The sequence below is a fragment of the Lupinus angustifolius genome, chromosome LG11, assembly GCF_001865875.1.
Source record: "Lupinus angustifolius cultivar Tanjil chromosome LG11, LupAngTanjil_v1.0, whole genome shotgun sequence".
In the NCBI taxonomy this organism is placed as follows: Eukaryota; Viridiplantae; Streptophyta; class Magnoliopsida; order Fabales; family Fabaceae; genus Lupinus; species Lupinus angustifolius.
Genome location: NC_032019.1, coordinates 3,430,722 through 3,458,627, shown reverse-complemented (window position 1 = coordinate 3,458,627; position 27,906 = coordinate 3,430,722). Strand labels below are relative to the sequence as shown.

At 33.1% G+C, this 27,906-nt stretch overlaps 3 protein-coding genes and 1 non-coding gene across 4 annotated transcripts; 2 read left to right on the top strand and 2 right to left on the bottom strand.

The window, feature by feature from the left end:
* Nucleotides 2,136–2,219, bottom strand: TRNAM-CAU. The gene is given in 2 exon segments: nucleotides 2,136–2,171; nucleotides 2,182–2,219. It is a non-coding gene; the product is annotated as a tRNA-Met (tRNA).
* LOC109360467 (RNA-binding protein 24) lies at nucleotides 10,317–15,512 on the top strand. The gene is made up of 6 exons (XM_019605393.1): nucleotides 10,317–10,979; nucleotides 11,904–12,027; nucleotides 12,296–12,416; nucleotides 13,992–14,028; nucleotides 14,207–14,465; nucleotides 15,085–15,512. Exons 1-6 carry the CDS (start codon nucleotides 10,797–10,799, stop codon nucleotides 15,174–15,176), a joined length of 816 nt encoding a protein of 271 aa, XP_019460938.1. The 5' UTR covers nucleotides 10,317–10,796; the 3' UTR covers nucleotides 15,177–15,512.
* Nucleotides 21,560–22,603, bottom strand: LOC109361145 (protein EXORDIUM-like). Its single transcript, XM_019606475.1, has one exon. It carries the CDS (start codon nucleotides 22,523–22,525, stop codon nucleotides 21,566–21,568), a length of 960 nt encoding a protein of 319 aa, XP_019462020.1. The 5' UTR covers nucleotides 22,526–22,603; the 3' UTR covers nucleotides 21,560–21,565.
* LOC109361121 (protein EXORDIUM-like) lies at nucleotides 24,471–25,667 on the top strand. The gene has a single exon (XM_019606444.1). It carries the CDS (start codon nucleotides 24,554–24,556, stop codon nucleotides 25,511–25,513), a length of 960 nt encoding a protein of 319 aa, XP_019461989.1. The 5' UTR covers nucleotides 24,471–24,553; the 3' UTR covers nucleotides 25,514–25,667.

Sequence of the window (27,906 nt, the reverse complement as noted above, 5' to 3'; positions counted from 1 at the left end):
TTAAATTAGTCCTTTTAAAATGTAATTCGTATCAACTATACCTCCCCGAAACATGTTATTACTTTTGTATTTGCACATATAAATAAAATGTATTTCATTATATTTTAAATATAAAAATGTTAAATTATATTACTTTTTCTTTTCATTTTGGGTATATTTGTTTCTCCATTATTTGAGATTCTAATTTGAATGGAATATCTTTGGATGAAAAGTTTTACAAGGTTATCAATTATTTGTACTAAAAATTTGTAGTTGGAGCATCTACATGTCCTATCAGGTTTACTTTTTGAAGAGGATATGTTGCATCACATGGAGTAATTGAAATTGAAACAAGGCATAAGAAAAAGCTGATATAGTTAACTCTTAATATTCCCAAGGTCACGTTAATAATAGACCTATAACCATAAAAACAAGTTCAATTTAATGGTCATGAGATCTCTCTTTAATTTCATAATGTTAATAATAGTGATAGGTTTATGCATCTAAAGTATGAATAGTGAGCTACCTATATGTTAATTCAAAACCTGCGAACGTTTAATCACAATCAAACTTGATAGATCTGCAATTAATAATTGCAGGCATAGAATAATAAAACAAGTGGCCATATTGCATTGCTCAAAAAGCAGTTTACAATTTCCAAAGCCTAGTAGGTTTTTGATCCTTAATTTGACTCAAATGTCGCATTTGAATTGATTATATCGCTAAAATCAATGGCCATAATGGCAAGAAAATTAATGGGAGAATGGAACCCATTAATAAAATGGACCTCCATGCACTAAAGAGATAAGAAGGTCAAAACATCATATGAGGTCGGCGCTCCTTGTTTTTCGGCTATGGTTTTTGACATGTGTATATTGTATTGTATTTATTGCATTGTAGTGGTATAAGATCTACCCTCTCTTGTTAATAGATAAGTAGATCTCTCACTAACCCAATTTCAATAAAGAAAACGTGAAATTAGGCAATTGGCAAACCTTCTTGAAAGAAATGGTGTCATAGAGTTTTTCATTTTATGCTAATTCTTTTGATATTTCAAACATGGAAGACTCAGTTATCTTTTATTTTTACTATATTTTATTATTTTTATTTATAATACTATCTTTTACATCTATTTTTATCTCTTAACTATGTGATGTATGAGAATTAAAAATGGGATTTTTTTTCCAAAATATATACAACATTGCATGGGTAGATACACACAACACTTAGTATTCAATGTTTAGGGCTAAGGTTTGAGTATCTAATCTCATTCACTCTCCTACTTTTTAGTGTTCTAGTGTTTGAGCCAAACTTTTACATTATTTAATAATTTCTAAATCATTTGCCCCACCTTAGACATCAAAAAATCCTGAAGTAGATGAAATATTCGTAGGTATGTGATGCTTATTTGGTGGATAAGATTAGATAAAAATAGGATAAACTCTACTTATCATGACTAGTGTTTGGTGCTAGTTAACAAATGATGATATTGATGTGGTGGGAAAAGTGTGGTGGTAGTGACAATGATGTTCAAGTAGGAGGAGAAATGCATAAATTTTAAACTCTTAAATATAACTAATACATGAATGATGAATAATGTATATATTTTAAACTTTTTATATACTACCTCACTTTGGAAATTGAATTGGAACTCATCTTGTAAGATATGAGAAGTTGAAACCTCAGTTTATGTTCAAATTCCTAAGAATGTATACTAAATAGAACAAGCTTGTGTAAGCTAAGAAGAGACTGGCCTTTCACATACAAAAATGACTAGGGCATAAGCCTCTTACTTAGGCAATTAAATAATCAATTATTTAGTTATAAATTAATAAATAATAGCAATAATATAGAGACTATATTATAAAGTGATAAACAATTATTAAATCGAGAACGAATTTGTTTTGAAGTGGTATAAGAAATCTATAAAAAAAATATAGTAAGAAGTAAAATTTATTAATAATGGAAGATTTCTTTTTGGGATTTACATGACTGCTTAATAAACCTTAAGTTGGACATGGCCCAATCTACTCATATAATTTATTTTCATATTCTTAATTTTTAACATTTCAATATAAGAAGAAAAAATACCAAGTTTTAGCTTTTCATTTTCTATCCCATTAAATTATCACATAATTTTCTGTAATAAAAACGATTGGGGTGAGAGAGGCTCGAACTCTCGACCTCAGGATCACTCTAAGCTATGAGACCTACGCGCTAGCCAACTGCGCCACCACCCCAGATGTCTATTTCTCTGATCATTTACTTTAAATAATATTTTTATATTCTAGAATCTGTAATTTTTCTGTTTTCCGTCACTGAGTTGGTTAGCCCAAGAAGGGTGACCCACTAGGCCTGTTCTGCAAGCAGTTTAAATTAGAGGAAGTCACTTTCATATTTGGGTTTTATTTTTTTCTTACAGAGCAAATGCCCAAAGAAAAAAAATTAAAACACAACTCTTTTATCACAATTCACAACCTGATGACCGACCCCATTCTTTTTTTGAGAAGGAAACCTGAAACTGACAAAAAGAAAGGATGGGGCAGACCCACTCTCCTCATTTACAAAGACAAACGATGGGGATGAAAAAAATGGGAATAGGCCCATAATTATAAGCATTTGACATCCATTGTAACCAAGTTCTATTTACATCAGTGGACATTCCCAGAGACAATGACCTAGAAATCGAGTTTAATTTATGAACACCAATGGACTAGGCCTGCTTAGCTAGTATGTCACCATTCAGTACTTTCCCTCCATCTATTAGACTATCAGAGGAGTCATTTTTTTATATAGCTTAGTACACATAGAAAAGTAAAGTAACATTGGCATTTTAACTATAAATTAAACTCACGTGTTATTTCAATTTATATTAGCAACTTTACTTTTCAATAAATTAAAATTAATTAAAAGGTGTACAAGAACACACATCTAAAAAACTTAATAGTTAATAGACTTTTCAATAGCAATAAAAAATAAGAAATACTCCCACACAGCCATGATGCAAATTGCAAAGAAGGCACCAAAATACCATTGCGGGATAATATTGTAGCTGATGATTGGAATCAAGGTGAGTATCATCATCGTAAAATGTCTATTTATATTTTTATTAATCAATTATAGTTTCCAAAATAAAAAAGTTAAAAGTGTAATTAATATTTCTGAAATGTGAATAGATGTATTGAAATGCTAGTGATCTTACCCTTTCAAGTTTCAACCAAGGGAGGGAAGAGATTCCAAAAGTGTTCATCATTAACTTAAAAAGTTGTCATTGATATGAACATCATAGTTAATAAAGTTGTGAGACATAAATATGAACATCATGATTCAACTATTCATAGAAAAGAGATAAAGATCTATGTATATTACCACCTCCATATAAGTTACTACTTATAAATGTTACAAGTTTGGGACTGTAGTGTTGAATTGGTTTGTGCACCAAACCCCTTTGTAGTTATAAATCCTCCCTAAAGTCTAAACTAGTTAGTTAGAAATGCAATAATGGGAAAGACATCCCTAAGTACTATGAGCACTATAAGTTCCCACCTTTAGACGCTGCTGATTGAAATGAAATTATAGGTAATCAATTTTTAGACACTGTTATTTGTTTAGCTGATTAGATTGCAAAAGGTCTTTATCCTAGTTTGTGACAAAAAGGTAACAAGTTTGAATAATCCCATTAGCCAAAGTGACAGTGAAAATGATCGTGGATTTCACTATCTACAGTCTTTAACGTGAAACAAGTAGAGATAGGGGTATTACATACCCCAATGAAGAAACTATATTTAGAGAGTGAAGAAATGAAATGTGACTCCCTAAAGTGGAAGTTCAATAAGGAAGAAAATAACATGAAGGCATAAAGGGATACTAAAACATCAATGCGTTAGTCTAGTGGTGTAAAACTCTACTAGATTCCAAGATGACCAAAAGGTCAATGGTTGAATTCCTGAGAGCGATATTTGTTGAGAAGAATGATCACACATCTCAAAAGAGATTAGTTCCTTATCTAAAAGAGTGATATGATCCTTTGGTAGTATAAAAAGAACATAGTAAAAATTTATGTAAATTGATTGGTGGAAATGTTAGGTTGATGAAAGGTAAATTGGAGTTAGAATTCTCTTCAAAAAAAGAAACAGAAATGACATTTGTATTATTTTATTTACACCGATAATATTTTTACACTTAAAACTGAAAACATAACTTTTCCAATCCTTGTTAACGAGGTTGGGAGTGATGCAATTCCTAAAATCTAGAGATGGCAAAATGGACATTGTCTGCGGGCGCGCTCGCATAGCCCGTATTTTTTGTGGGCAGGTCATACAAAATTTGTCTATTTGCCCGTTTTACCCGCCAAGTTTGTGGGCATTTTCGTTGGGCATGCGGGCGGCCCAAAAACATAATTTAAGAAAAAAATAAGAAAATTTTAAATAAGTTATGATGTAATGTAATTTCTAATTCCTAAAGAAATTGTAATCTAATATGATTTGTTAAACTTCATATAAAATATCAAAAAATTTGTTAACTTTTTATCTTCAACTACTTTATTTAATTTAATTTAATTTATTATATGAATTATTTATTTTTTTAGATTATTGAACAATACATGCGGGACGCCCACTAGCCCGTTTTAAAACAGGCATGACATTGAATTTTGTCCATTAACTAATGCGAGCATGCCCGTGCACACTTAAACTTTTGCGGGCATTTGTGGGTGTAGGCTAAACGGGCCGGGCGGCCCGTTTTGCCGTCTCTACTAAAATCTATTGACTGTAAAAGGGCCACGTAGATGGAAATCCAGCTCATACTTATTCAACACACTGATAGGAACCATGTGGAGAGGGCACTGTTTTGCAGGGTTTTATTTTAACATAAAAACCATATGGTCCTTATAGCTGTCTCCTCGTCCGTAACGCTGGTAACAAGCTAGATAATGACTTCTTCTGCCTCTTTCTTTCTCTCTATTTTTGTATGTTTGTTGCCTTCTTTCAAATCGTGACGTGACTACTAGTATTGTAATCTCCATAGCATGCATTTTTGTTATTGCACTGTGACCTTTTTTATGATTGGAGATTTGTTTTTGATTTATGATTCAAGACTTAACACCCTAATCACACCATTAGAGCACTTCGGGCCGGTGGTGAGCAAAAACCGCTATAAATGATAAGATATTATCGACCAAAATAATAATTAACAAAATAGATTATATAATTCAAATAATATACAACTAACTAAATCCTAAGTATAAGATAATGTTTTACCAATCAAAATATCATTTAATATTATTTGCAATTTGAAACCATTGCCTGCCACATAGTTTGCTTACAAGCAAAAAATTATACATAAAGTTATGCATGATCATTAAAGCCAACTTCTACAACAAAATGGGGGTGCTAAACATGTATGATCCAACTAAGACTATTAAAAGAATTATATATATCTTAATTTTAAAAGGTCTTTTAACTTGAAAAGGTTCAATGGTTAGAGTGAAGAAGATTATGAGTTCGAATCTCATCTATAATAAATTAAAAAAAAAATTATAAAGTGATATGATGGTTGTGGTAAAAAAGATTGAGAGTTCAAATCTCAGTTACAACAAATACTAGCATATTAATCTTTGCTGATAAAAAAACTTAGTGGATGGGAAAGTTAGTGGTTGTCATTCTTGTTGGCTGGCGGACATGCTAATGGTTGTAATAAAATAAGAGATAAGAGGGTTCTTAGCTTGACGTTAACACATTTGTTAGTGTCACGATTGTTAACCGAATGATACGACACACTTATGTTAGTATAAGTTTTTAATTTTGTTTTCATATTAGCCGCCCAAATGCTTCTTTCACATGATTTCATATCTGCTCTGATTAAAAACCATAGTTTTTTATATTAAAAAATTGATTGAACGAAAAAAAGAAGACTAGAGTATATCATTTTTATCATGGATAAATATATGTTGTCAAACTATCACAAAATTGTCTCAAATCAATCATAATATATCATGTTAGTTAAAAATTAAATATTTATAACTTTATCAATTTTTACTTCATTATAAATAATTAGGGATAGGTTTGGGGACATCAGATCTCAATCCTTTTATCATACCTAAGTGTAATCTAACCTTTCACTTTGGTTGATTTGCTCCATAATTAGTGGACTTGGGGTCATGTGGGATTTACATATGTCCCAACATAAAGAGAAAAAAAGTCACTCTGATTGGTCCAACTAATTACCCAAGCACTTGGGGTCATGGGGGATTTTTTTAAATTGGGATGAAAGAACTTTATACACCTTTTGCAACGAGCATCCTAATCTTCTTATCATCTCTTCTCTATGTGCAATTTTATATACTCAGTTTGGCAACTTATATGTAAATGGTTAGACATCAGCTATGTTTTTCCTCTTCCTCCAATCCACCACTTTACTGCTCACATGAGCATGGTGAAAGACAATAAATATTAAAAAGTTTGGAGTATATGTGTTTAGCTATAATTTGGGCAATTTGATTGGTTATGAATGACCTTATATTTTACTCAATTATTAAGTTATCTCTTCATCAGATTATGGAATCATCTATGGTGAAATTTTGGCTTTGGATTAATAATGACCGGAGAAAAACTCAATTCTCTATTCCGACTAGATTGCTAACCCCTAGTTTATCTAAGTATTGTATTGTAATTGTTTTTGTTCATATTTTTTTTCTCTCTCTTGTAACTCTTCTTTTTTTCTATAATAAATTTTTTTCTTTTGCCAATAAAAAAAAATATGTGTACAACAAAATATAATTTATCCAATAAAAGGCAGTTTAGAGAAAATTAGAGAGGTCAAATTCAAAGTTAAATTAGTATTTTAACTTTTTAGATTTTAGTTTTTCAAGGGAGTTTAAAAGTGCCTTTAGGTATTGTTTAAAGGAGTTAAAAAAAACAAATTTGTATTATAAATGATGTATCTACTAATTTAAAAGTATCGGACTTCATTAAATTGTTAAAGTTAATTTACTCAACCTATAAAATTAATTTACTCAACTTATATTCCTTAAATAATGTTAGTTACGATAATTATTAACCTAACACATGCAACATAAATAATTTATTGCTGCAACAAACACCTTGGAAAGAAGTGGAGTGAATAAAAATTTCAGTTCATCCTCTATCTGAAAGCGAAATCTGCCAACCACAGTACAGGCCTTCTTATCAATTAATCCATGAAATTTCTTCTTTTCATGTAAAACTAAAAGGGTAATCTGATTCTTGATCAGAAGGTATCTTTCGTTGTTGGAAATCTCAACTTTTTTGTTTATAAAAAGATATATTCCTTTGTTTGCTATTACTAAACTAAAGGCATGCAGTAAAAATATAACACCGGTTTAAAATTGCCGGGGAGACTTGAAATATGTTATTATGTTAGTTCTACATTGTCAAGAGTATTGGAATAGAGTAGAATAACCAATGTTATATATTGGACTCAAGTCCCTTGTTATAATGTGCACAAAATATAAGCACAAAATAGAAATATCTCATGGGCAGGTAGGTTCATGAGTGTGCTAGAGTTTGTAATCCTTATTTTCTAATAATATATTGGTAGCCGCTCAGCGCTCTCGAAGATGTAGGCCTAATTGGCTAAACCATATTACCAAATTTTCTTGTTTCTTCTTTTCTAATTATTCTATGCCTTTATTTGATTGCTTGTAATCAACGCTGTACAACAATCACTTCCGCTGCACCAACAATTAGTATTAGAGCCAATTGGTAAATGCCTCTTAACCCGTCAGATAATGGCTAAAGAGAGGGTGAATGCGTGATGGCTAGATAAGGTGCGTCAAAAGTAGTGGCAAAGATAGAGTAGATGAGTTGAAGGAGAAGGAAACATGACAAAACTATAATGTGAGCGATGTATGTGGTGATCCAGAACCTCATAAGTTCATGTATTAGGTTAGGATCAAGGTGGAGATAGAGACAAAGGTGTTGAGTTAGATGCTGACAATATACCTCTAGATGTAGAGAGAATGTTCTCATTGGAGATGAGAAAGAGAATATCGTAATGGCGTGTTTGAGACGTCATAGTGAAAAATATTAATTGTTAGCAGATCACAAAAGCACAAGGGCGATGACTGACTTTGATGTAGGGTGTGACATGAGCATTGACTTTGATACAAGTTGTAACACAAACATTGGTAGAGATGCAGATGTGTGACATGTGCATTGGCTTGGATGCAAAGATGTGACACATACATTAGTTAGCATTGACACAATGTGTGTGCTATGGGTATACTCCTTATGGTGGAGTATGATATTTTTTTTGAACTAGGATTGTCAGAGTAGATAATGGTGGTAGCGGTTGAGGCTTTTCAAGGAAGCTCAAAGGTTCAGTTTGACTGAGTATTGAAAATGACGATTGTTGGTGAACTTTTGTGTAGATGTTTCAGTATATCGAAAGACTTCCTAGCAATATGTGGTTAGGCGGTGTGTTGCATTTGATGGCGGTACGGGAAACTACACTACAAGTTTGGAGAGCTAGACTCTTGGTAACATTGTCAAAGATACTCATAAGGTCTATGTTATAGGGGAACAGTTAAAGAGAATTCGACATTCAACAAAGTGGAGTCATATATTCGCTAAGGTGGAGATTTTTGTGTAGATTTCCTAAGGAGTGAGATATTCGTCTATTTCAATCAAGGTGTAGATTGTTGGGATGCTTGAAATATGTTATTACGTTAGTCCTACATTGCCTAGAATTGGAATAGAGTAGAGTAACCAATGTTATATATTAGACTCAAGTCCCTTGTTATAATATGTACCAGATATAAGCACCAAATATAATCACCAAATAGAAACACCTCATGGGCAGGTAGGCTCATGAGTGTGCTAGAGTTTGTAATTCTTATTCTCTAATAATATATTGGTAGCCGCTCAACGCTTCCAGGATGTAGGCATAATTGGCCGAACCTGTTATTTAATTTTTTTGTTTCTTCTCTTCTATTTATTCTATACATTTATTTGATTGCTTGTGCCAACGCTGCATAATAATCGCTTGTGTTGCACCACCAAAAATATTAAAAAAACATTATGCATGTGGCTGTGTGTAACGTGTTACTAAAAATGAGAAGCCAAAAAGAGAAATCTATACAAGAAGAACACAAGGACAAACAACAAATGAGACTAGCTAGTTTGAGTCAAAACGAAAAATGGATTGGATGGTGGGAGAGTATATTAATGTGGAGACAGGGAGGACACATATAGTGTAGTAGGGATCCTCTAGTATTGAGGAAGAAGCAAGTAATAGAAAAAACAAAAGAAAAAACAATAATAATATGACAATTATATCTTTTTATATATAATGAAATAATACTTTTGTTATCAAGGAAAAAAAATCTCTTAATTCAATGCATTAAGTGAGATAGTCACAATGCTTTAATATGATATAATTATAAGACTATTTGAAGAATCAAATATGATATTGATAATTTTTATCTTTAGATTGATAAATTTTTTATTGATAATAAAAAATATATATGATGTTGATATTATACAGAAAATGTTTTTTAAATGAAATGTTACCTACTTTAAAAAAAATGAAATTTTACCTATGATCAATGAAAAAAGTGTCTATAAATACATAAAAAATGTATAATACCAGTATCAACATTGTCTATACATTTTTTAGATAACTAGTTTAATTCTCAATATTATTAACAATTTTCTTATTTATAAGATAATAGTTATATAGAGTTGGCAAAACCAGTGGAATTGACAAATAAACTGATTTGGACAATGAAATATAGGTCTGAATAGAAACTTGTCATTTTCGCCTCATCTGACACCTAATATGAATAAACACATGTGAAGAAAATTAGTTAGGCAGATTCAAATGTAGAATTTTTTAACCTGTCTGGATCATGGTCTAAGTTTGAAAGGATCCATCCCAAATCCGGGTAGATATTTTAAAGAAATATAATGATTGTGTTAATTTATATAATATTTATTATTTTTTTCCTGGTATATTACTTCTCTTTCTTTGTATGTTAATTATTGAACCTTGATATATAGAAGAATATATATATAGAGACAAAAATGTGTATGTATTGACAGTGTACAAGATTTGTATATTATCATTGTATCATCTATCATTGATGATTAATTATTATTGACTTTTAAAAAAAAAGTAATCCAATAAAAGTGAATAATAGTGTGCATGTGTATAAATTTACAGATTTTACTCTCATGTATATAAAGATAAATAGAAAAGAGTAGCTCTGATATGAATATGCTCCACCAGATATAAGATTCCATATAAAAATTGCATGAATATTGTAAAAGAACATTTTCCATGCTAAGCCCATTTCAGCCATTCTTCCAACGGAGAATGACTCTTCGGCCAGCAAATTAGAGTTTGCAGCTGTCAGATTTCTCTCTCTTAGTTAGGCCACTCTTTCTCTTTTTTCTTTTCCATTTTTATAATAGATTTTTTTATAATATTTTGCCTTTTTTATATATTTTTGTTTTAATTAACCAACAGAACACCTGTTCCAAACAACAACCATCAAATAATAACGACACCACAACATCATAAACCATACCCACTTCTCTGTCCTAACTCCTAAGCCTCTTCAAATTCAATGATTCTTCTGTTGTGAAAGAAAAAAGAAAAAGAAAGTTAGATGTTGTTGTTGAATGTTTGGGGCTAGAAGGCATAAGCAGATAATAGAAGAAACCAGAAACTTCCACTGAATGGCAGAAGTAGAGAGAGAGAAGAATCACAACACTGCTTAAACTAGTGATATTCATGCATAAACAGCAAACACGTTCATCTTTTCTTCATTTCATGCCATGGCTTACCAACATTATCGATCACAGTTTGGAGACACAACATTCACCAAAGTCTTTGTTGGAGGACTAGCTTGGGAGACTCCAACTGAAGAAATGCGCAAATATTTTGAGCAGTTTGGAGACATTCTTGAAGCTGTCATTATCACCGATAAGAACACTGGAAAATCTAAAGGCTACGGATTCGTATGTTTCTCTTTCTCTGTCTCGCTCTCAGTACTTCATATTATGTTATACAATCTATCTCCTTATTTAATTAAGAGGCTAATAGTAATATTGAATAGACATTAATGTTGTATGTTTTGTTTCATATTATCATTCACAATAGTTTCAATATATTTTTTGAGCGTTTTTTTTTACTTCTATACCTAAAGTTTTGATATGGTATCAGAGATAGGGTATTCTTAGGCTCATGATCCTTCTTGGTTGGTTTTCCGATTTTCGATGGGTTGTCATTTCAGCTCTTATTTGATTCATTTGATACCTCTCTTATGTCATGATATCCTTTCGGAACTTGCTCTTCCTCCTTTGTCGCCTTTGTTCGCATCTCAACGCGGTTGTTTGGTTCTCTTGGGATATGTTTTCTTGTGTTATGAGATATGATAATCTTTTGGCTCTGCTCTCTAGCGTTCTTGGTGGTGCTTTCTAGTTCATGTTGGTTGGTGTTACTTGTTGTGTGCCTATAGTTCCTTTTCGGTGTTGCATGTGGAGTGCCCATAGTTCCTATTTGTTTTTGTTGTCCCTTTCATAGGTGTGGTTAAACTTTTGTTGCTTCTGCCTTTTTTGTGGCTAATCAATAATCATATTTATTTGGTGGCTAAGCCTTAAAGTGTTGCTTCATCAGAATAGTGAAGCGTGTAAATAATTAAGCGTATATTATTACTGTAAATAATTGTTAAGTGTGATGCTTTTGTATCATATTATTATTAATAATTTGAATTCAATTTACTATTTTGATTGTTGTTTTTTTCTCCTCCTGTAATTTCAAATAAAGACCAAGCTTAGTTTTATTTCATTTCAATGTTTTTTATTTGGTCCTTTTTATTTTTTAGTGCATTGTTTGATATACTTATTATATACAAACATGTCCTACATATATTCAATGACCAGGTAACATTCCGTGATCATGAATCAGCTAGAAGGGCTTGTGCAGATCCAAACCCAGTAATAGATGGAAGAAGAGCAAATTGTAACATTGCTTCTCTAGGAAGACCTAGACCATCACCACCAAGAGGTATCAAATTCACTTATTTTTATGTGTTGGATATATAAAACCTTCACCCAACATATTAAGTTTTTGGGATAATTGATTGTTGAGATGCTATCAACTCTCTAAAACTAAGTTGTTAGGAGTTTGATTCTTTTCCTCTTCATTATTTTAAATACATAAAACATTGAACTTTCAACCTACACTATATATAGTGGCCATGTGCATAGTCCAAGTTAATTATATCATTTTTCTTATGAAATTTACATCCATTGAGACCAAACAAATAATGCAGGAAGAGGTACATTTCAAGGTGGAGGGACCGGGACAGTACAGGGTGCAGGAACATACAGTGGTGTTCCGGCAGCAGGACCACCGGCACTGTCACCACCACTATTGTACCCACAACCATATGGGTAAGCTTAGTTAGCTATGTTCATTTACTGTTGCAATTTATTACCTATGGTACTTATAGTCAAAGGAACTGGAACTGGTCCATGCCTTATTAAGAGAACTGCATGTAGATGCACACATTATTGTTAACATATGTTGCTTTACTGCTCCCATCCAATTACAGTAGGCCTCCTTGTCAGCCTGAATATCCTTACATATCATATCATAATAATCATAACAATAGTACAGTAGTGTGAGGAAAAGTTTGCACTGTCATTAACCATTAAGTTTAATCAATTGCTTTGCAGTCACTCCTTTTAATAATGAAATTACACAAACTACCTACCCATTTTCTCTTACACAAACTATCCTACCCATTTTCTCCTACATAAGCTATCCTTCTAAGAATGATAAATATAATCTTTCAAACAAAAAACGGTGATAAGTGTAATTAAGTTATACAAAATATGATATGTTGTGGAGACAAGTTTAGATAGCATAAGAGTCCATTTTTGGTTTGTTATAAAATAATATAAGAGTGATTTAAATAACATATTAGAATTATTGAAGTATTTTGTAAGGAACCAAAAACAATGAAGAGACATTAACTCTTATATTATTTTGATTTGTCTCTACAATATAACATATTTTACTTAACTTAATTATACTCGTTACACGTTTTTTGTTTAAAAGATTATACTTATATCTCATACAGATTTAGTAAATCTAATATGTATATAAATTATAAGTGATTTGTATAGGTAAAAAATGGAGTGATTTATATAATTTCATTAAAACTTATGAATGTTAGTATAATTTGGTCTAATCATTATTTTCTAATAATCATTCGTAGCTGACAAGATAGAAACAATTGAACGAACTCAATTGACAAATCTCTTATCTTCTTCTCTTCTATTTATCTTATGTTTATTATTTAATTATTTTTGGTTTATTTCTACATCAGAATTTGAATGACTTAACAGGAAGTAGCTCTTGGTTTTCCTCAAAATCTACTCTGTCAATTCCCATGAGACTTCATAGTTTTTATATGTGCATGAAAATGTTCCATATCTTTTGATACCACCATGACCATTCCTTATATGATGCTATGTTTAATGGGCAGAAAAATATTCATTACTAAGTACAATGGGGGCTGTCACTAGGTAATCATAACCAATTCAATCTTAGTGACAGTGCATAGTATCTTATTACAACACAGAACACAGTGCTAACTATCACTATACATCACTCCAATTTAGGACCCCACACCACAACCAAGGTCATTTATTTTAATTAAGGGCTTCTGTCCTTTCTAGGTTTACTGAAAAACCTCACATATTAAGTTCATGACTACCAGTCCACAACAAGAGAAGTCTGCTAGGAGTTTAGCTCTATTTCTTGTTTTTAATTTTTTTATTAAAAATTATATTCATTAAAAATTAATTTTTATATATGTCAGAATCTCATCCTGTATCAGATTCTCTCGAGAGATTAGTCTACTAGTCATTGCTTTTGAAAGAAGGAAACACACTACTGCATTTAATGTGTTTCCTATCATATTTGCTAACTAATTAAATTCCTTTCAACTCCATTTGCAGCTACCCTACCTACACTCCTGATTATGGTTACCACCAAGTAAGCCTCTCTCTATCTCCCTCTAAATAATTAAATACAAGTGGTTTTTAATAGATAGAGAGCACATGTATAATATTAATAAGACTAATATGTTGTTTTTTGCACAGTCAATATATTATATATGGATACATATTAAATCAAATATTAATTAGCTTAATGATTAATTGTATGAAAACAGGCCACAATGTACAACCCACAGATTCAACAAGCACAATACTATCAACAACTTTATGGACCATCAACATCCACCATAGGCTCTCCATATTACTATGGATATTCAGTACAAGCACCTAGGGGTACATTTTCTACACCCCAACCACATCGTTTGCCAGCTGGACCATCTTATATATACTATCCTACTTCACCTATGGAAGGCTCTTCTGCATTTCGTCCACCTTATCACCCACCAACAAGACAAATCCCTCTGTCCCCTGGTGGTAATTTAATTTACCCTTTGATCTTTTATCATTAATGTTTCTATACTTTATGTTATATGGACTTATATATTAAACACACACACATGGTTACACAGAGAAAGGGAGTGAGAGAGAGAGGTGCACAGAGAGATTTATGGATTATGATGCACTTACTGACACACAATATTATATATATTTGATTTTGCTGTAAAACATGTGGCCATGGGGTCCACAAGGGCAACCTCAGCCCCATGTGAATGAGCTGTCTTGGTTTTTCCATCGACCGTATGCATGGATCAATGTGGATGAAAGTCATGACAGAGAAGGAGAGAGGGTCATCATTTTAAAGTAACAGTGAATGCATGTGGTTTTCAGTAGGAAATGTTGGTGGTTAATTCTTTAACTGGTGCAGTCAAATGGTCTTGCATTCATGCATTGGACCACATTGCTTGTTATGTTAGATATTATCATTGCTCTAAGTTTTAATTTTTAAACATGCACATGCACCACAGCAAAAGTATATAATTAACCTTTATAATCACTAGCCTAATGAATGAGACTAGTTTAATTATCATTAATATGTACTCTTTACAAGCTCAATTACTAACACAATGTGATTATTGTTCATTGTGGTGATCAGATTCACAGAGTCAGCAACAACGTACCTCCTCAGAGACAGCCTCTGGAGTAGTTGTAACTTCAGAAAGTTCAAATATTCAAGGGAAGAGCTAATAAATTTATATACCTGCTAAGTTTCAACTATATAATCTTCAATTATATTTCATCATGACATTAATTCTTGATCTTTTTTCTACATTTATATCTTCATTTTTTGGGGTCCACATGCTGTAGCTTTAACCAATAACGGTCACTGCTATGGCATTCATTTGTTGGACATCAACTTTCTTGATGGAGATTTTCTTCAATCTCCTTTTCCTTGTCTTCACGGGATTTTCACTCAAATCGTTTTCATTAATTAATTATATTTCCTTTTAAGTTATACTTTCTCTGGTTGTAAGAGCTTAACATGTTCAATCATTATCGCACTGAGCAAATAAATTAGAGCCCTGAAATAAATTATTTTGTTAAATCATTAAGATCTCATGTTGATAGTACATATGATATTATAATCTGTCAAATTAGTATTTGCAGTTGTAATGACAATGCAGTCGTAATATTATTTGTTAATTGTCCAAGATTCACACAATCATCATGCATCGAAATGTTCCTACATAAAACCAAATATTAAAAATAACCTTATCAGTGTTTTGAAGCAGGTTACTTATACTCTAGATCCGCTCTAGGGTAATTGGCATGACCATACAGAATAACTAGATATCTATACAAGTCACAGCATCAGTCTATCTCTCTATCTCTATTGGTCTTCAATAAAAAACACAAAAAATCTCTGTTGGTCTTTGTAAAATAATCTAGGGTCCAAGCTCTATTTATGATTGTAAATAAGAAACTAGAATGACTTTATCAATCCGTGTTTTAAATTATGGTTGCGATCACGATTGCGGTAACAGTTGCAGTTATAGTTATTATGATGATTGCGATGTGGATTACGGCCATTACAGTGTGAATTATTTTGTACTTAAAATAATATATTTGAATTCGATACGGTCCAAATGCGGTCCGATACAGTTGTATTGTGATCTGATGTGGTGGATAAATCCATGTCTTGTATGAGATCTTTTTTTCCAAATTTGAGTCCCCGAATGTAGTCGTACACGCATGAATTCTCATATGCAGATAGATTTTGGCATCCATGTAAAGATTTTTCCATTCAGAGAGTCCAAATAATGTGTAATAATCCTCCAACATTTTGCAAGTAAACCTAAATTCAAAGAGATAAGAAACCAAAATATAAACATGAAAAAATATGGAGGAGTATCATAGAATTAAGAGTAAACAGGTTTGACCCTTCATATCTTATGTGAGTACCAACTTAATCCTCAATAAATTTAAACTATTATTTCATTCCCCAACTTTCAAAACGATGACTCATGTTACTGCTCAATTAACTAGCGTGTGTTAATATTAATAAAATGCGTGATGTGGCATGGTATCCACACATGTAGTTATAGTTATGTTTTTGTGCTGGACATTTTCGCATAATCAACGAAATGATGTCTTTCTTTACTGATTTTTATTTGAAAACGAAGATACAAAACAACTGTCGTTTTGCATCATTTTCTTCTATTCCACTAGCTCTAAGAAACATTCATTTTAGTCCCTTACGATTTTCGTAAGTATTATATTAGTCCATACTAATAAAAGAAATTTTGAACCCTAAACAAGTTTCGTTCACCCTTGTATCTTCATCCGACCTCATTTTTTTTAGTTTTTAACGTGATTGCTATCAGGAAGATGATTGAGTTGGGTTAGGAGGAAAAGGGAGTGGGATAGGGGAAGGGAAGAGTGAGGTTAGGAGTAAAAATGAAAAGAAACTAGGATTATAGTCAACGGGCGGATTCAGAACTCGAATACATATATACAAGTTGTATTCAATGGTAGGAAATGAATTGGAATGTGACAAATGAAGTGATATGAGTGTCAAATGCATACAATATCTTTTTCCATGTGTTGGTATGCAAACCCTTGGCTACATGTGGCTCAGCCACTAATTATAGTTATGAGAACATTGACATTTTTTTTAAATAACAGAGACATATTTCCTCCCATTTGAGTGTTAAAAATTGATCACTTATGAATAGATCATGGATGCCGGTAAATTTTAGCCTTCATCATTATGTTTTTTGGACTCTGTGAGGCTGCTAGCAGGCCAGCCCAAGCCCATTTGAGGATGGAGCACCACTGAACAGGGGACCAACGAGTAGAATAGTCTTCTACATAACATGAGTGCCACTCCATACCAATATTTATATGGGAGACGGAGGGTTATTATTCAGATTGAAGTTTGGGGAATACAGTATTAAGGGAGCACATATATGGTAAAATGGGTGAAGAAGATTTCTGCTCTTGACTTTGATATGATTTTGATGAAGACACTAATATTACCAAAAGGAAGAATACTTATGAAGATAATAAAGATTCCAGCTTTAAGATATTTAAGACTTTTAGTCTAAGTCTAAATAAGTACTTCTATCATATACTCTTGAATATATAATAGTAGTATTGCTCAAAATATTTTTAAAGAAAATTAAAGCACTTCAAGTGTAAATAAAACAATTTCCAAATATTGTGTAACAAGTTAGTGAAATCTGAGTAACAGGTTACATGAGTGGGAAATCAGTTATCCAACAAAAACTGAAGTGAGTAATCTATTACTGAATTTTGGGTAACAGATTACTCAAGTTTCAACATTCTTGAGTAACCGATTACTCTAATATGAGTAACCAATTACTCTAAGTGAATTTTAAATTCACTATTAGACATAACATTTGGGTAACCGATTACTCAATACTGTAACCGGTTACTGAGAGATGTTGCATCAGATTTTCAAATTCAAAGGGAATGAGTTTCAACCCAAAAGATATGGTTTCATTCCAATCAATTCCTACCCTTTCAAAGAGGCATCTAGTTGGAAAGCATATATAAAGGCAATGAAACTCATAATCACAACATAACACTTTCATACAACTCTTACACGATTCTGAAAAAATTTCTCACTATTTTTCTGCACTTTACACTCAGTTCTTAAATTTTCAAAGGAGAATTTTTTTGAGTTACTTAAAGTAATTATTTCAAAGTTTTACAAACCTAATGAGCAATATTATTTAGTATACAAGAGAGTTATTAAATTGCAAGTAATATTACATTTCATACTTGTAAAGGCAATCCAAGCCACTATTGGAATTCTTCATTCATTGAAAATACTTTCTTTCACGGGGAGTGATAAGAAAGACGATAGAGTTACTTGAAAATGTGTTTTCCAAGGTGATAAGTATTTGTGAGTGTGTAAGGTACATAGAAGTCTCGGGGTGAGATATTGTAACTAAAACTCATAATATTTAGTGGAAAATCTCTTGTGCTGCAAGAGTACTAAATATAGCCTTCAGTGGATAAGAATGTGAACTAGTATAAAATTCTGGTGTACTCTCTTCTCTCTTTATCTCTTCAATTATTTACTTGTTATTTTCAACAATTTATTTTCGCTGCTCTTAACTCTTGATATTGCAGAAAAGTGGCCATAATTTTTTAAGTCAACTAATTCACCCCCCCTCTTAGTTGTAATCTCAGTCTTACGATTGGTAGTAGAGCTATTTTTTTTGAGTAAGTTGTTCTCAAGTCTAATCTTATATTGAAGATGACCTCAAGATCATTCCTAGGAGAAGGTTCCAACATCAACCGTCCTACAAGCTTTGTTGGAGAGTGCTATGATTTCTGGAAAATCAGAATGAGAATCTTCATAGAATCTCAAGACTTGGATATATGGAATGCAATTGAAGAAGGACCATATGAACCCTTCACCATTGTGAACAGTGTAAGGGAAATAAAGCCCAAATCTTCATGGAATGATGAAGATAAAAAGAAAGTGCAGTATGATCTCAAGGCAAAGAACATTCTCACTTCAGCTCTTGGCATTGACGAGTTCTTTAGAGTATCAAACTACAAATCTGCGAAAAAAATGTGGGACACTCTAGAGACTACACATGAAGGAACAAAGGAGGTAAAAAGGTCTACACTCAACACTCTTTCCAAGAATACGAAATGTTTCGCATGAAACCTGGAGAGAAGATTCTGGATCTTCAAAGGAGATTTACTCATCTCACAAATCACCTTCTTGATCTTGGTAAGGTTTTATCAAATAGTGACTTGAACTTGAAGGTTCTAAGATCACTCGCCATAACATGACAACCAAAGGTAACATCCATTTCCGAAAAGAAAAGTTTATCAAAAATGTCTTTGTCTGTGTTGTTTGATAAAATTGCAAAAACACGAACTAGAGCTCAACCAACTTGACCAACATGAAGAGCAAGATAAGAAAAAGAAGAATATCTCTCTCAAGGCTAGAGTGGACAAATACGAATCATTGGAAGATGAATCTAATAAGGAAGAGATGGAAGACATGGGTCTTTTTGTGAAGAAGTTCAGCAAGTTCCTCAAGAGAAACAAAGGTGCTAGAACTGGACAAACAAGGAAATTCACCAAGAACAATGACGCCTCCACTTCCAACCAAAATATCATATGCTTTGAATGAGGCAAGGTTGGTCACATGAAGATGGATTGTCCAAATCTGAAGAAGAATTCTTTCAAAGGGAATAATGAAACAAAGAATGGACGAAGAGTCTACATTGCTTAGGAAGACAACGATATTAGTTTCGCATCTGGACCTGAAAATGAAGAACAAACACATCTCTCTTTAATGACATCTCATCATTCTGATGATGAAGAGGTAAACGACACTCAACTATATTCTTCTGAATTACAAACTTCTTTTAATGAAATACATGATGAATATGTCAAACTTACAAAAATGTTTTTAAAACAAAAATCTGAGTTAGATGCATTTAGAAACAAACATTCATCGTCTTTATGTCAAAATTGCATTACTTTTGAAAATAAAGTTTCAACATTAAATCTTGAATTTAATAAGATAAACAAAAGTAGTAAAAGTTTGGAAAAGATCATAAATGATCAAAGACACTCAACAGACCGAAAATATTTTGGCTATTCAAAAAGTCATGGTTCTAAGAAACAAAGTTTCTCAACTAAGATAAATTTTGAAAAACAAGGTATCCATGCATTTAAAAATAGTAAAAATAAATCTAGGATACATGAACATCAACCCACATGTACATATTGTAAAAACTATGGACATACACCGAATACTTGTAAAATTTAAAAATATGATGTACCCCTAGGTCATTTTAAATGGGTTAAGAAATGTACTAAATATGTAGGACCCAAAGAATACTAGGTACTTAATAAAACTTAAAATGTTTTGCAGGAAAATTTTAGAGCCGCCTACAACTAATGGTACTTGGACAGCGGCTGCTGAAAATACATGATGGACGATAGAAACAAGTTCTTTGTCCTCACTCCAAGGGACAAATGCTATGTCACTTATGGTGGTAATAACAAGAGAAAAATTCTTGGAGTTGGTAGAATTGACAAGCCACCCTCAACAACCATAGAAAATGTATTATATGTTGAAGGGAAAAATTCTTGGAGTTGGTAGAATTGACAAGAAGCTTTTATCATCTAATTCAGAACCATTCTTGCAAAAGTGGTGTTGGTGATAGATGGAGATGAAACCTTGATAAGTCGGGATGCTACATGGTGAAATTAGCTTACTTGACTCATTTGAATGCAAGTGTGATGGAACCAAGTAATGTTCTTAATTTATGTTGGATAAATTGCGCGCCTTTAAAGGTGTGTTGTTTAATGTGGAAAGTTATCATAGGTAGAGTAACAATAAAAGTGGAGCTTCATAAGAGAAATATTATAGGGGTGAATGATTTGATATGTGATCTGTGTTTGTTGCATGATGAACATTTATAGCATCTTTTCCTTTCTTGCCCTTTTGTCTCTAATGTGTGGAAATAGTTCTATTATTGGCTTCAACTTCATGTTACTTTGTCGGATTGGATTGTGAAATTGCTTAAGACTCATGATTCCCTTTGTAAGATTAGTAAAGGGAAATCGATGTGCAGAATGTTGTGATTTGATGTTATTTGGTCGCTTTGGAAGTTAAGAAACGATATTAGTTTTAGGGGGACAAAGTTAGTTTTAATAAGATTATAGGTTCGATTCAAGTTAGATCTTGGTTGTGGGTTTCAAATAATATAGGATCTAAATTGTACACTTTTGTCGAATGGTGTACTGATCCTTACACTTGTATAGATCTTCTTTATAAGTTGTAATTGGATTGACACCCTTTGTGTCTATTTCTAATATATTTGCTTATAAAAAAAAGTAACTAATGGAGGCTAGAAATATGATTTTTCTACCTTTAATTTCTGTAGTTTAAAGGAAATGTTTTAGTATTGAACAAGGTATATCATGTAATAATGTGTATCATTCATACAAAAATATCTTGATTCCAAAATGTAATAATACATAAATGAACAAATCAAAGAATTTTCCTAACACCTAAATACATAGTTAAATTGTGACTCTTGGGATACACGACACACCACTCTTTCTTTTGTTTAAACCAGCGTGGCACAAGCTGAAGTTTTAGGGTCAACGAGTGCAGGCACCAAATATTTCCTTCCATTGACACCATTAGCATTGTAACTAGCACCAGTTGTGGGGTCCACCAAGAGGTTCCCAGCATAGCCAGGGTATGCCCCTTTACCATAGACACCAGTGCATGCTGATGCTGCTTCCAGTGGCGCCTCCTTTGGTCCTTCAAAGTACCCATTCCCGAAAGGGTTAGTGACTGTTCCAGCCAAGAGACTCGCCACGTTTATGACCATTCCGTCAAGACCCACGTCGTTGTTTGGTGCAACCAATGCTGGGTTCTGTGGACCATATATGGGTTGGTGGAAGGGCCACGCGCATTGACCAGGGCACTGTCTCTCTGAGTTACCAACCCATATGTATGCAAATTTGTACCTTTTACCATTGATACGAGCACCCGATGAGGAACCATGGTTCCCACACTTACTGGAACAGAATCCATCAACAGTTACGTCTACTGATGTGAGAACCACGTTGATGGCATCCTTTTGGGCACCCTTTGAAGCAAGCTTCACGATTTGGTTATCGGTGAGTGATTTTCCAAGAGAGTAATTCTCGTCAATGATTTGAGCCCCGAGGGAAAGAGCTAGATTTTGTGACTTGCTGTTTTTGGAGGTGGTAAGGTGGTAGTATTTCTCGATGGTTTTCCACCACGTGGCAACGGAAGGTTGTGACGAGGGTTTTGATGGAGAGGAAGAAAGGGATGTTATGAAGTCTGAGATTATGGCTCGTTGGGATGGCTTGAATTTACCGTACCATATGAGGTTGATTGAGATTTTACCAGTGAGGAGAGGGCCTTTGTGGTATTTGAAAACCGCTAACTGCTGCTCTGACTCACTAAGTTTTCTAGCTTCTGAGCTGGAATGAAGAAGAGAAATTGTGAGAAATAGGCTAAAGAGAAGGCTTGAATATGAAAGAGAGGCCATTTGAATTTTGTATAGAGAGAGATAGAAGAGAAATTGTGAGAAATAAGCAGTAATAAGATCTTGTAAGTTGGGGTGATGGTGAAAAGGATGTAGTAGCAGGTATATATAGTGGAGGAAAAGAGACCTAAAATAATAGGAGCTAGGTAGAGGGGCGTGGCTGTAAAGTCAAATAAATGATGAGGGAGTAGAGTGAGGTGGAAGCGGCAGAAGTGTCAACTTGACATGTTCCTGATCGTGTTTTTTTCTTTGAATTAAATTAATTATATATTAACAATTAGATAAAATAAAAAAATAAAAATAATAAAATGAAACACTCTAATTAGTTTAAAATATGAAATAAGATATCGTTGGAGATAGGTAATGTCATCCCCCCAATGAACCAAATTCAATGGTAACGCGTTGCTTTTTCTAACCAATGAACCAAATTCAATGGTTTGTGAGGCGCGCTTTCAAGATTGGATGGAATTATTAATGATTTTCCTATAAGTCATGCTGTCATTGCTGCTAAGTCATGAGGATACGCGGAGACAGGGCTTGGCCAGCTAAGGTGAGCGCTAAACAACAACGGCATTTATTTGGATTTTGGGGACAAGACAAATTTGATTACAGATTCTAGAAGGGCACAAACTAAAGCCACTTTCAACCTCACGGAATATTTGCTGGACCTCCTAGTTGGTTTGCCAATTTTCCTTCTTTAAAACCATAAAATGATCACAAATAATTGGATAAATAACGTGTTATACCAATTATGGGCCATGTCCAAAACTCCAAATTAATTTTAATTAAAATGTGAAATTACCACAAATTTCATAACTTAGTTTGTACAAATTCCAATCCCTGTTATTATTTTTGTATAGATTTACTTGTGAATTTTATTGTATAGTTTGTACAAATTCCAATCCATGTTAATAATAGTTTTTTGGGTTATAATTTTTTCATGTATTTAAGTCCTAAGATGAAATCATAAAAATGGAATGAATATTTTATTCTGCCATGCTACATTTTAATTCATTGACTACAAAACTCAACATACCATAGGTTGATAGGTATACTATTAGGAAAATGTAAAGTAATGAAGGTTGATTCAATCCTTAAAGAATTTACCTGTTATTATATCAGAATTTAAGTTTAACTTTCACTGTCATGCCCTTATTAATGAGTATTTTATAAGTATTTTTGTGAGTACTATTTGAAGTGGGAAGAGCAAACCTAACTCACCTACGCTCCCTCTTAGAAAAATAACTAATGTAAAAGCCATGTAGACAGCAGTAAAATATACGTTGATATATTTTAATTACAGGGAAATTCATCATGATATTTTTGCCCTATATGATTAAAATGTGCTTAGGAAAGTCTGTCATCGTTATTAAAAGGGGAAATGGGAGAGAAAAATCACAAAACTCCTTTTAATTTGGACAATGGTTTTAAGATTTAACGACAATAAATTTTGTTAATTAAATTTAAGTAGTTCTAATATTGGAAGGAAAATGATTAAACGAACACATGAGTAATTATGACATACTATCAGAATCTTCATTCTTTAATTTTAATACGTTACCTTATGTATGAGTTAAATCAAAATATTGAAATAGAAAATTATTTGTTAAACCCAAGAGCAACGAGGGATAATAACGGGACCCCAAGTCCTAATAATCAAGTTGCTTGTGGGGGATGACACCCATACAGCACAGCAAAAGGTTCAAAACTTAAAGTTGGTCGCAAAATTCAATTGAATTCAATGACGATAAGATTAGAAGGTCAACAAGGCAACACGTTATCCAGCTGGAACCTGTAGCAATTAACCTTACTCACTTCATTCCTGCCCCATAATTTGACTACACCACTACGCCCCTCTACCTAGCTCCTATTACTGTAGGTCTCTTTCCCTCCACCTTCCTTATTATATTCTCCAACTATATATATATCTGCTACTACATCCCTTTTCTCCATCACACCAACTTACAACATCTCATTACTACTTATTACAAACTTTCCTTCTATCTCTCTAGTCTCTAATACTAAATACAAATGGCCTCTCTTTCATATTCAAGCCTTCTCTTTAGCCTATTTCTCACAATTTCTCTTCTTCATTCCAGCTCAGAAGCTAGAAAACTTAGTGAGTCAGAGCAGCAGTTAGCGGTTTTCAAATACCACAAAGGCCCTCTCCTCACTGGTAAAATCTCAATCAACCTCATATGGTACGGTAAATTCAAGCCATCCCAACGAGCCATAATCTCAGACTTCATAACATCCCTTTCTTCCTCTCCATCAAAACCCTCGTCACAACCTTCCGTTGCCACGTGGTGGAAAACCATCGAAAAATACTACCACCTCACCACCTCCAAAAACAGCAAGTCACAAAATCTAGCCCTTTCCCTCGGGGCTCAAATCATTGACGAGAATTACTCTCTTGGAAAATCACTCACCGATAACCAAATCGTGAAGCTTGCTTCAAAGGGTGCCCAAAAGGATGCCATCAACGTGGTTCTCACATCAGTAGACGTAACTGTTGATGGATTCTGTTCCAGTAAGTGTGGGAACCATGGTTCCTCATCGGGTGCTCGTATCAATGGTAAAAGGTACAAATTTGCATACATATGGGTTGGTAACTCAGAGAGACAGTGCCCTGGTCAATGCGCGTGGCCCTTCCACCAACCCATATATGGTCCACAGAACCCAGCATTGGTTGCACCAAACAACGACGTGGGTCTTGACGGAATGGTCATAAACGTGGCGAGTCTCTTGGCTGGAACAGTCACTAACCCTTTCGGGAATGGGTACTTTGAAGGACCAAAGGAGGCGCCACTGGAAGCAGCATCAGCATGCACTGGTGTCTATGGTAAAGGGGCATACCCTGGCTATGCTGGGAACCTCTTGGTGGACCCCACAACTGGTGCTAGTTACAATGCTAATGGTGTCAATGGAAGGAAATATTTGGTGCCTGCACTCGTTGACCCTAAAACTTCAGCTTGTGCCACGCTGGTTTAAACAAAAGAAAGAGTGGTGTGTCGTGCATCCTACAAGTCACAATTTAACTATGTATTTAAGTGTTAGGCAATGGAAAATTCTTTGATTTGTTCATTTATATATTACATTTTGGAATAGAAATATTTTTATATGAATGATACACATGATTATATGACATACCTTGTTCAATACTAAAGCATTTCTTTTAAACTAGAGGGAGTTGCCGATTTTTTTTATTATTTCTCGCCTATATTCTAATTATTGAATTTGTTTATATGTTTGTGAATTAAGATTTAAGAGTTTAGTAAACACTAGAAACTCAAGTTTGTGAGGAAAAAATGGTTGCCCAGTCAAGTATAAAACTAGGTTTACTTATAAATATACGGCAAGTCTTGACTTTTTTTGGTTTATTTTAATAACCAAACAAGTTATATTTAATGAGCAAACGGGTGTTCAATCTAATACAAAGATTTAACTAGAATGAATATAGAGAAAGGGTGGTATGAATACAGGCTGAATGATTCGTAAACCATTCTGAGAAATTATATAAAGTAATTCCTTTTCTAGTACAGAATAATCTCAACAATTTAATTTGAATCTATTTTATCCATTGTTTATAGCTCAAAACATTTTCCTTGAAATGACTACAATAACTGGTAAGTTAATTGGACCACACCACCACCAAAGCATAACCCAAAATATTTTTTTAACCATAAGATTTCAATTGGGATTAATACCAAACCCCCAATTCCTTAGGAGATTGATCCTTTAATCCTTAACTAGAACCCTAATTCCTTAGGCGAATTGATTAGGAGAAGCCATTTGGCACAAGAAGCTTCATGACTATCCCTGGTCTGAAAAAATTAGACAGATACTAATGTCATGAAAGCAATCATCCAGCACATTTCCATTTGAATGCACTATTAACATATCAATGAAGAGTGGTCAAGTCAATCATTAGAAGCTAATAATTAAAAACTCATACATTCACACACTTGGATGATATATTTGTTGCATTCCAATTCATTTAAAAAAAATAAATATTCAAATAAATAATGTTTAGAAAACGACTCTGGAGTTGAATAATTGTCCACATAACAATAGAGTGAATATATTTTTTGAATAAATGCAAACAAAAAAGACACAACATATCATTCTCCTCAATAATATTTCTATTAAGAACTATTGTTTTTATTGCTACTCTACCTTTAATAACTTTCTAAGTGAAACATCATATCTTTGAGAGAGCATAATTAATTCATAGTCAGCATAAGTGAAAAATATTACCTAAAGCCACTCGAACTAGATCTAATTGAGCAAGGTAAAGTGTTTTTACCACATAGTACCCACTTTTATCAAGATTTCACCCCATCTTTCATAGACATTCTATTGTAGGAATGATACTGAATGAGGTCATAGAGGCATTTGGCTGATTCTTCCTCCTAGTCGAATAATGTCCCCTCCATTGGATGTTCCATCTCCACTATTCATTATTACACGCATCATAGTCAGCCACCACAACCTGTTTGTCCAAGGCTAACATCTATAATCTCGGAAAAGTATCATTGAGATTTTCTGGACCAAACCATGAATACATAATCCATCACCAACTTCTTTCCAAAGATTCACCTACATCCAGTTATAACCCATACTACAAAAGGATCCAATTTTAGCCAAATCCCTCAACTATCATGACGTGAAGATATGGCAAAGTTAAAAACTCCATCGATGCTATATTTGGAGTTAACCACTTTAACCCAGAAAAACATTAAGTTCCACAAGTTTTCTACTTTCCCAAAAGAGCATCATTAAATCGGGATAGATCTTTTATATCCAAACCACAAAACTTTTTAGACTTACCCACCTTGGTCTAAGCACCCCAATTTGTACATTTGATATTTATTTTATCATATAATAACATATGTCACTTTCTTTTGAGTAAAAAGATTTGTAGGATGATTTGGTAGAATGATATATTATCACTCTTTTTTACTATATCATTTATGATAATTTTAATATAATACTTAATGTAAATTATATTAACACCTCTGAAATGTAGTGAATCGACACAACTCACCATATTTTTTCCACTTTCATAAATCACCCTAAATTTACATGCATAAACTACATTGAGTACCAATACAAGTAATGTTGACAGAATTATATAATTCACAATACATTTAAATCCAAGAAAATTAAATTCATCGATATTCATCCATTAATGTTAGTGATTTAAATGGATATAATCCACTAGAGAGTTTTGATAATGAACGAATTTAAATTCAACCATTATATCCAACATATATTCATAGATATATATTTGGATGAATACTAAATCCATCCAAAAAACAAACATTTACAACTCCTTTGCTTTTCAATTTTATTCATTATCTCACCTCTCACTTTCTTGTATG

Excerpts from the sequence above, each read along its gene's own strand:
- LOC109360467 (XM_019605393.1), top strand. The coding sequence starts at position 10,797 with ATGGCTTACCAACATTATCGATCACAGTTTGGAGACACAACATTCACC. Across the intron at positions 10,980-11,903 it reads AATCTAAAGGCTACGGATTC|GTAACATTCCGTGATCATGA; the intron begins GTATGTTTCTCT and ends TTCAATGACCAG. Across the intron at positions 12,028-12,295 it reads TAGACCATCACCACCAAGAG|GAAGAGGTACATTTCAAGGT; the intron begins GTATCAAATTCA and ends CAAATAATGCAG.
- LOC109361121 (XM_019606444.1), top strand. The coding sequence starts at position 24,554 with ATGGCCTCTCTTTCATATTCAAGCCTTCTCTTTAGCCTATTTCTCACA.
- LOC109361145 (XM_019606475.1), bottom strand. The coding sequence starts at position 22,525 with ATGGCCTCTCTTTCATATTCAAGCCTTCTCTTTAGCCTATTTCTCACA.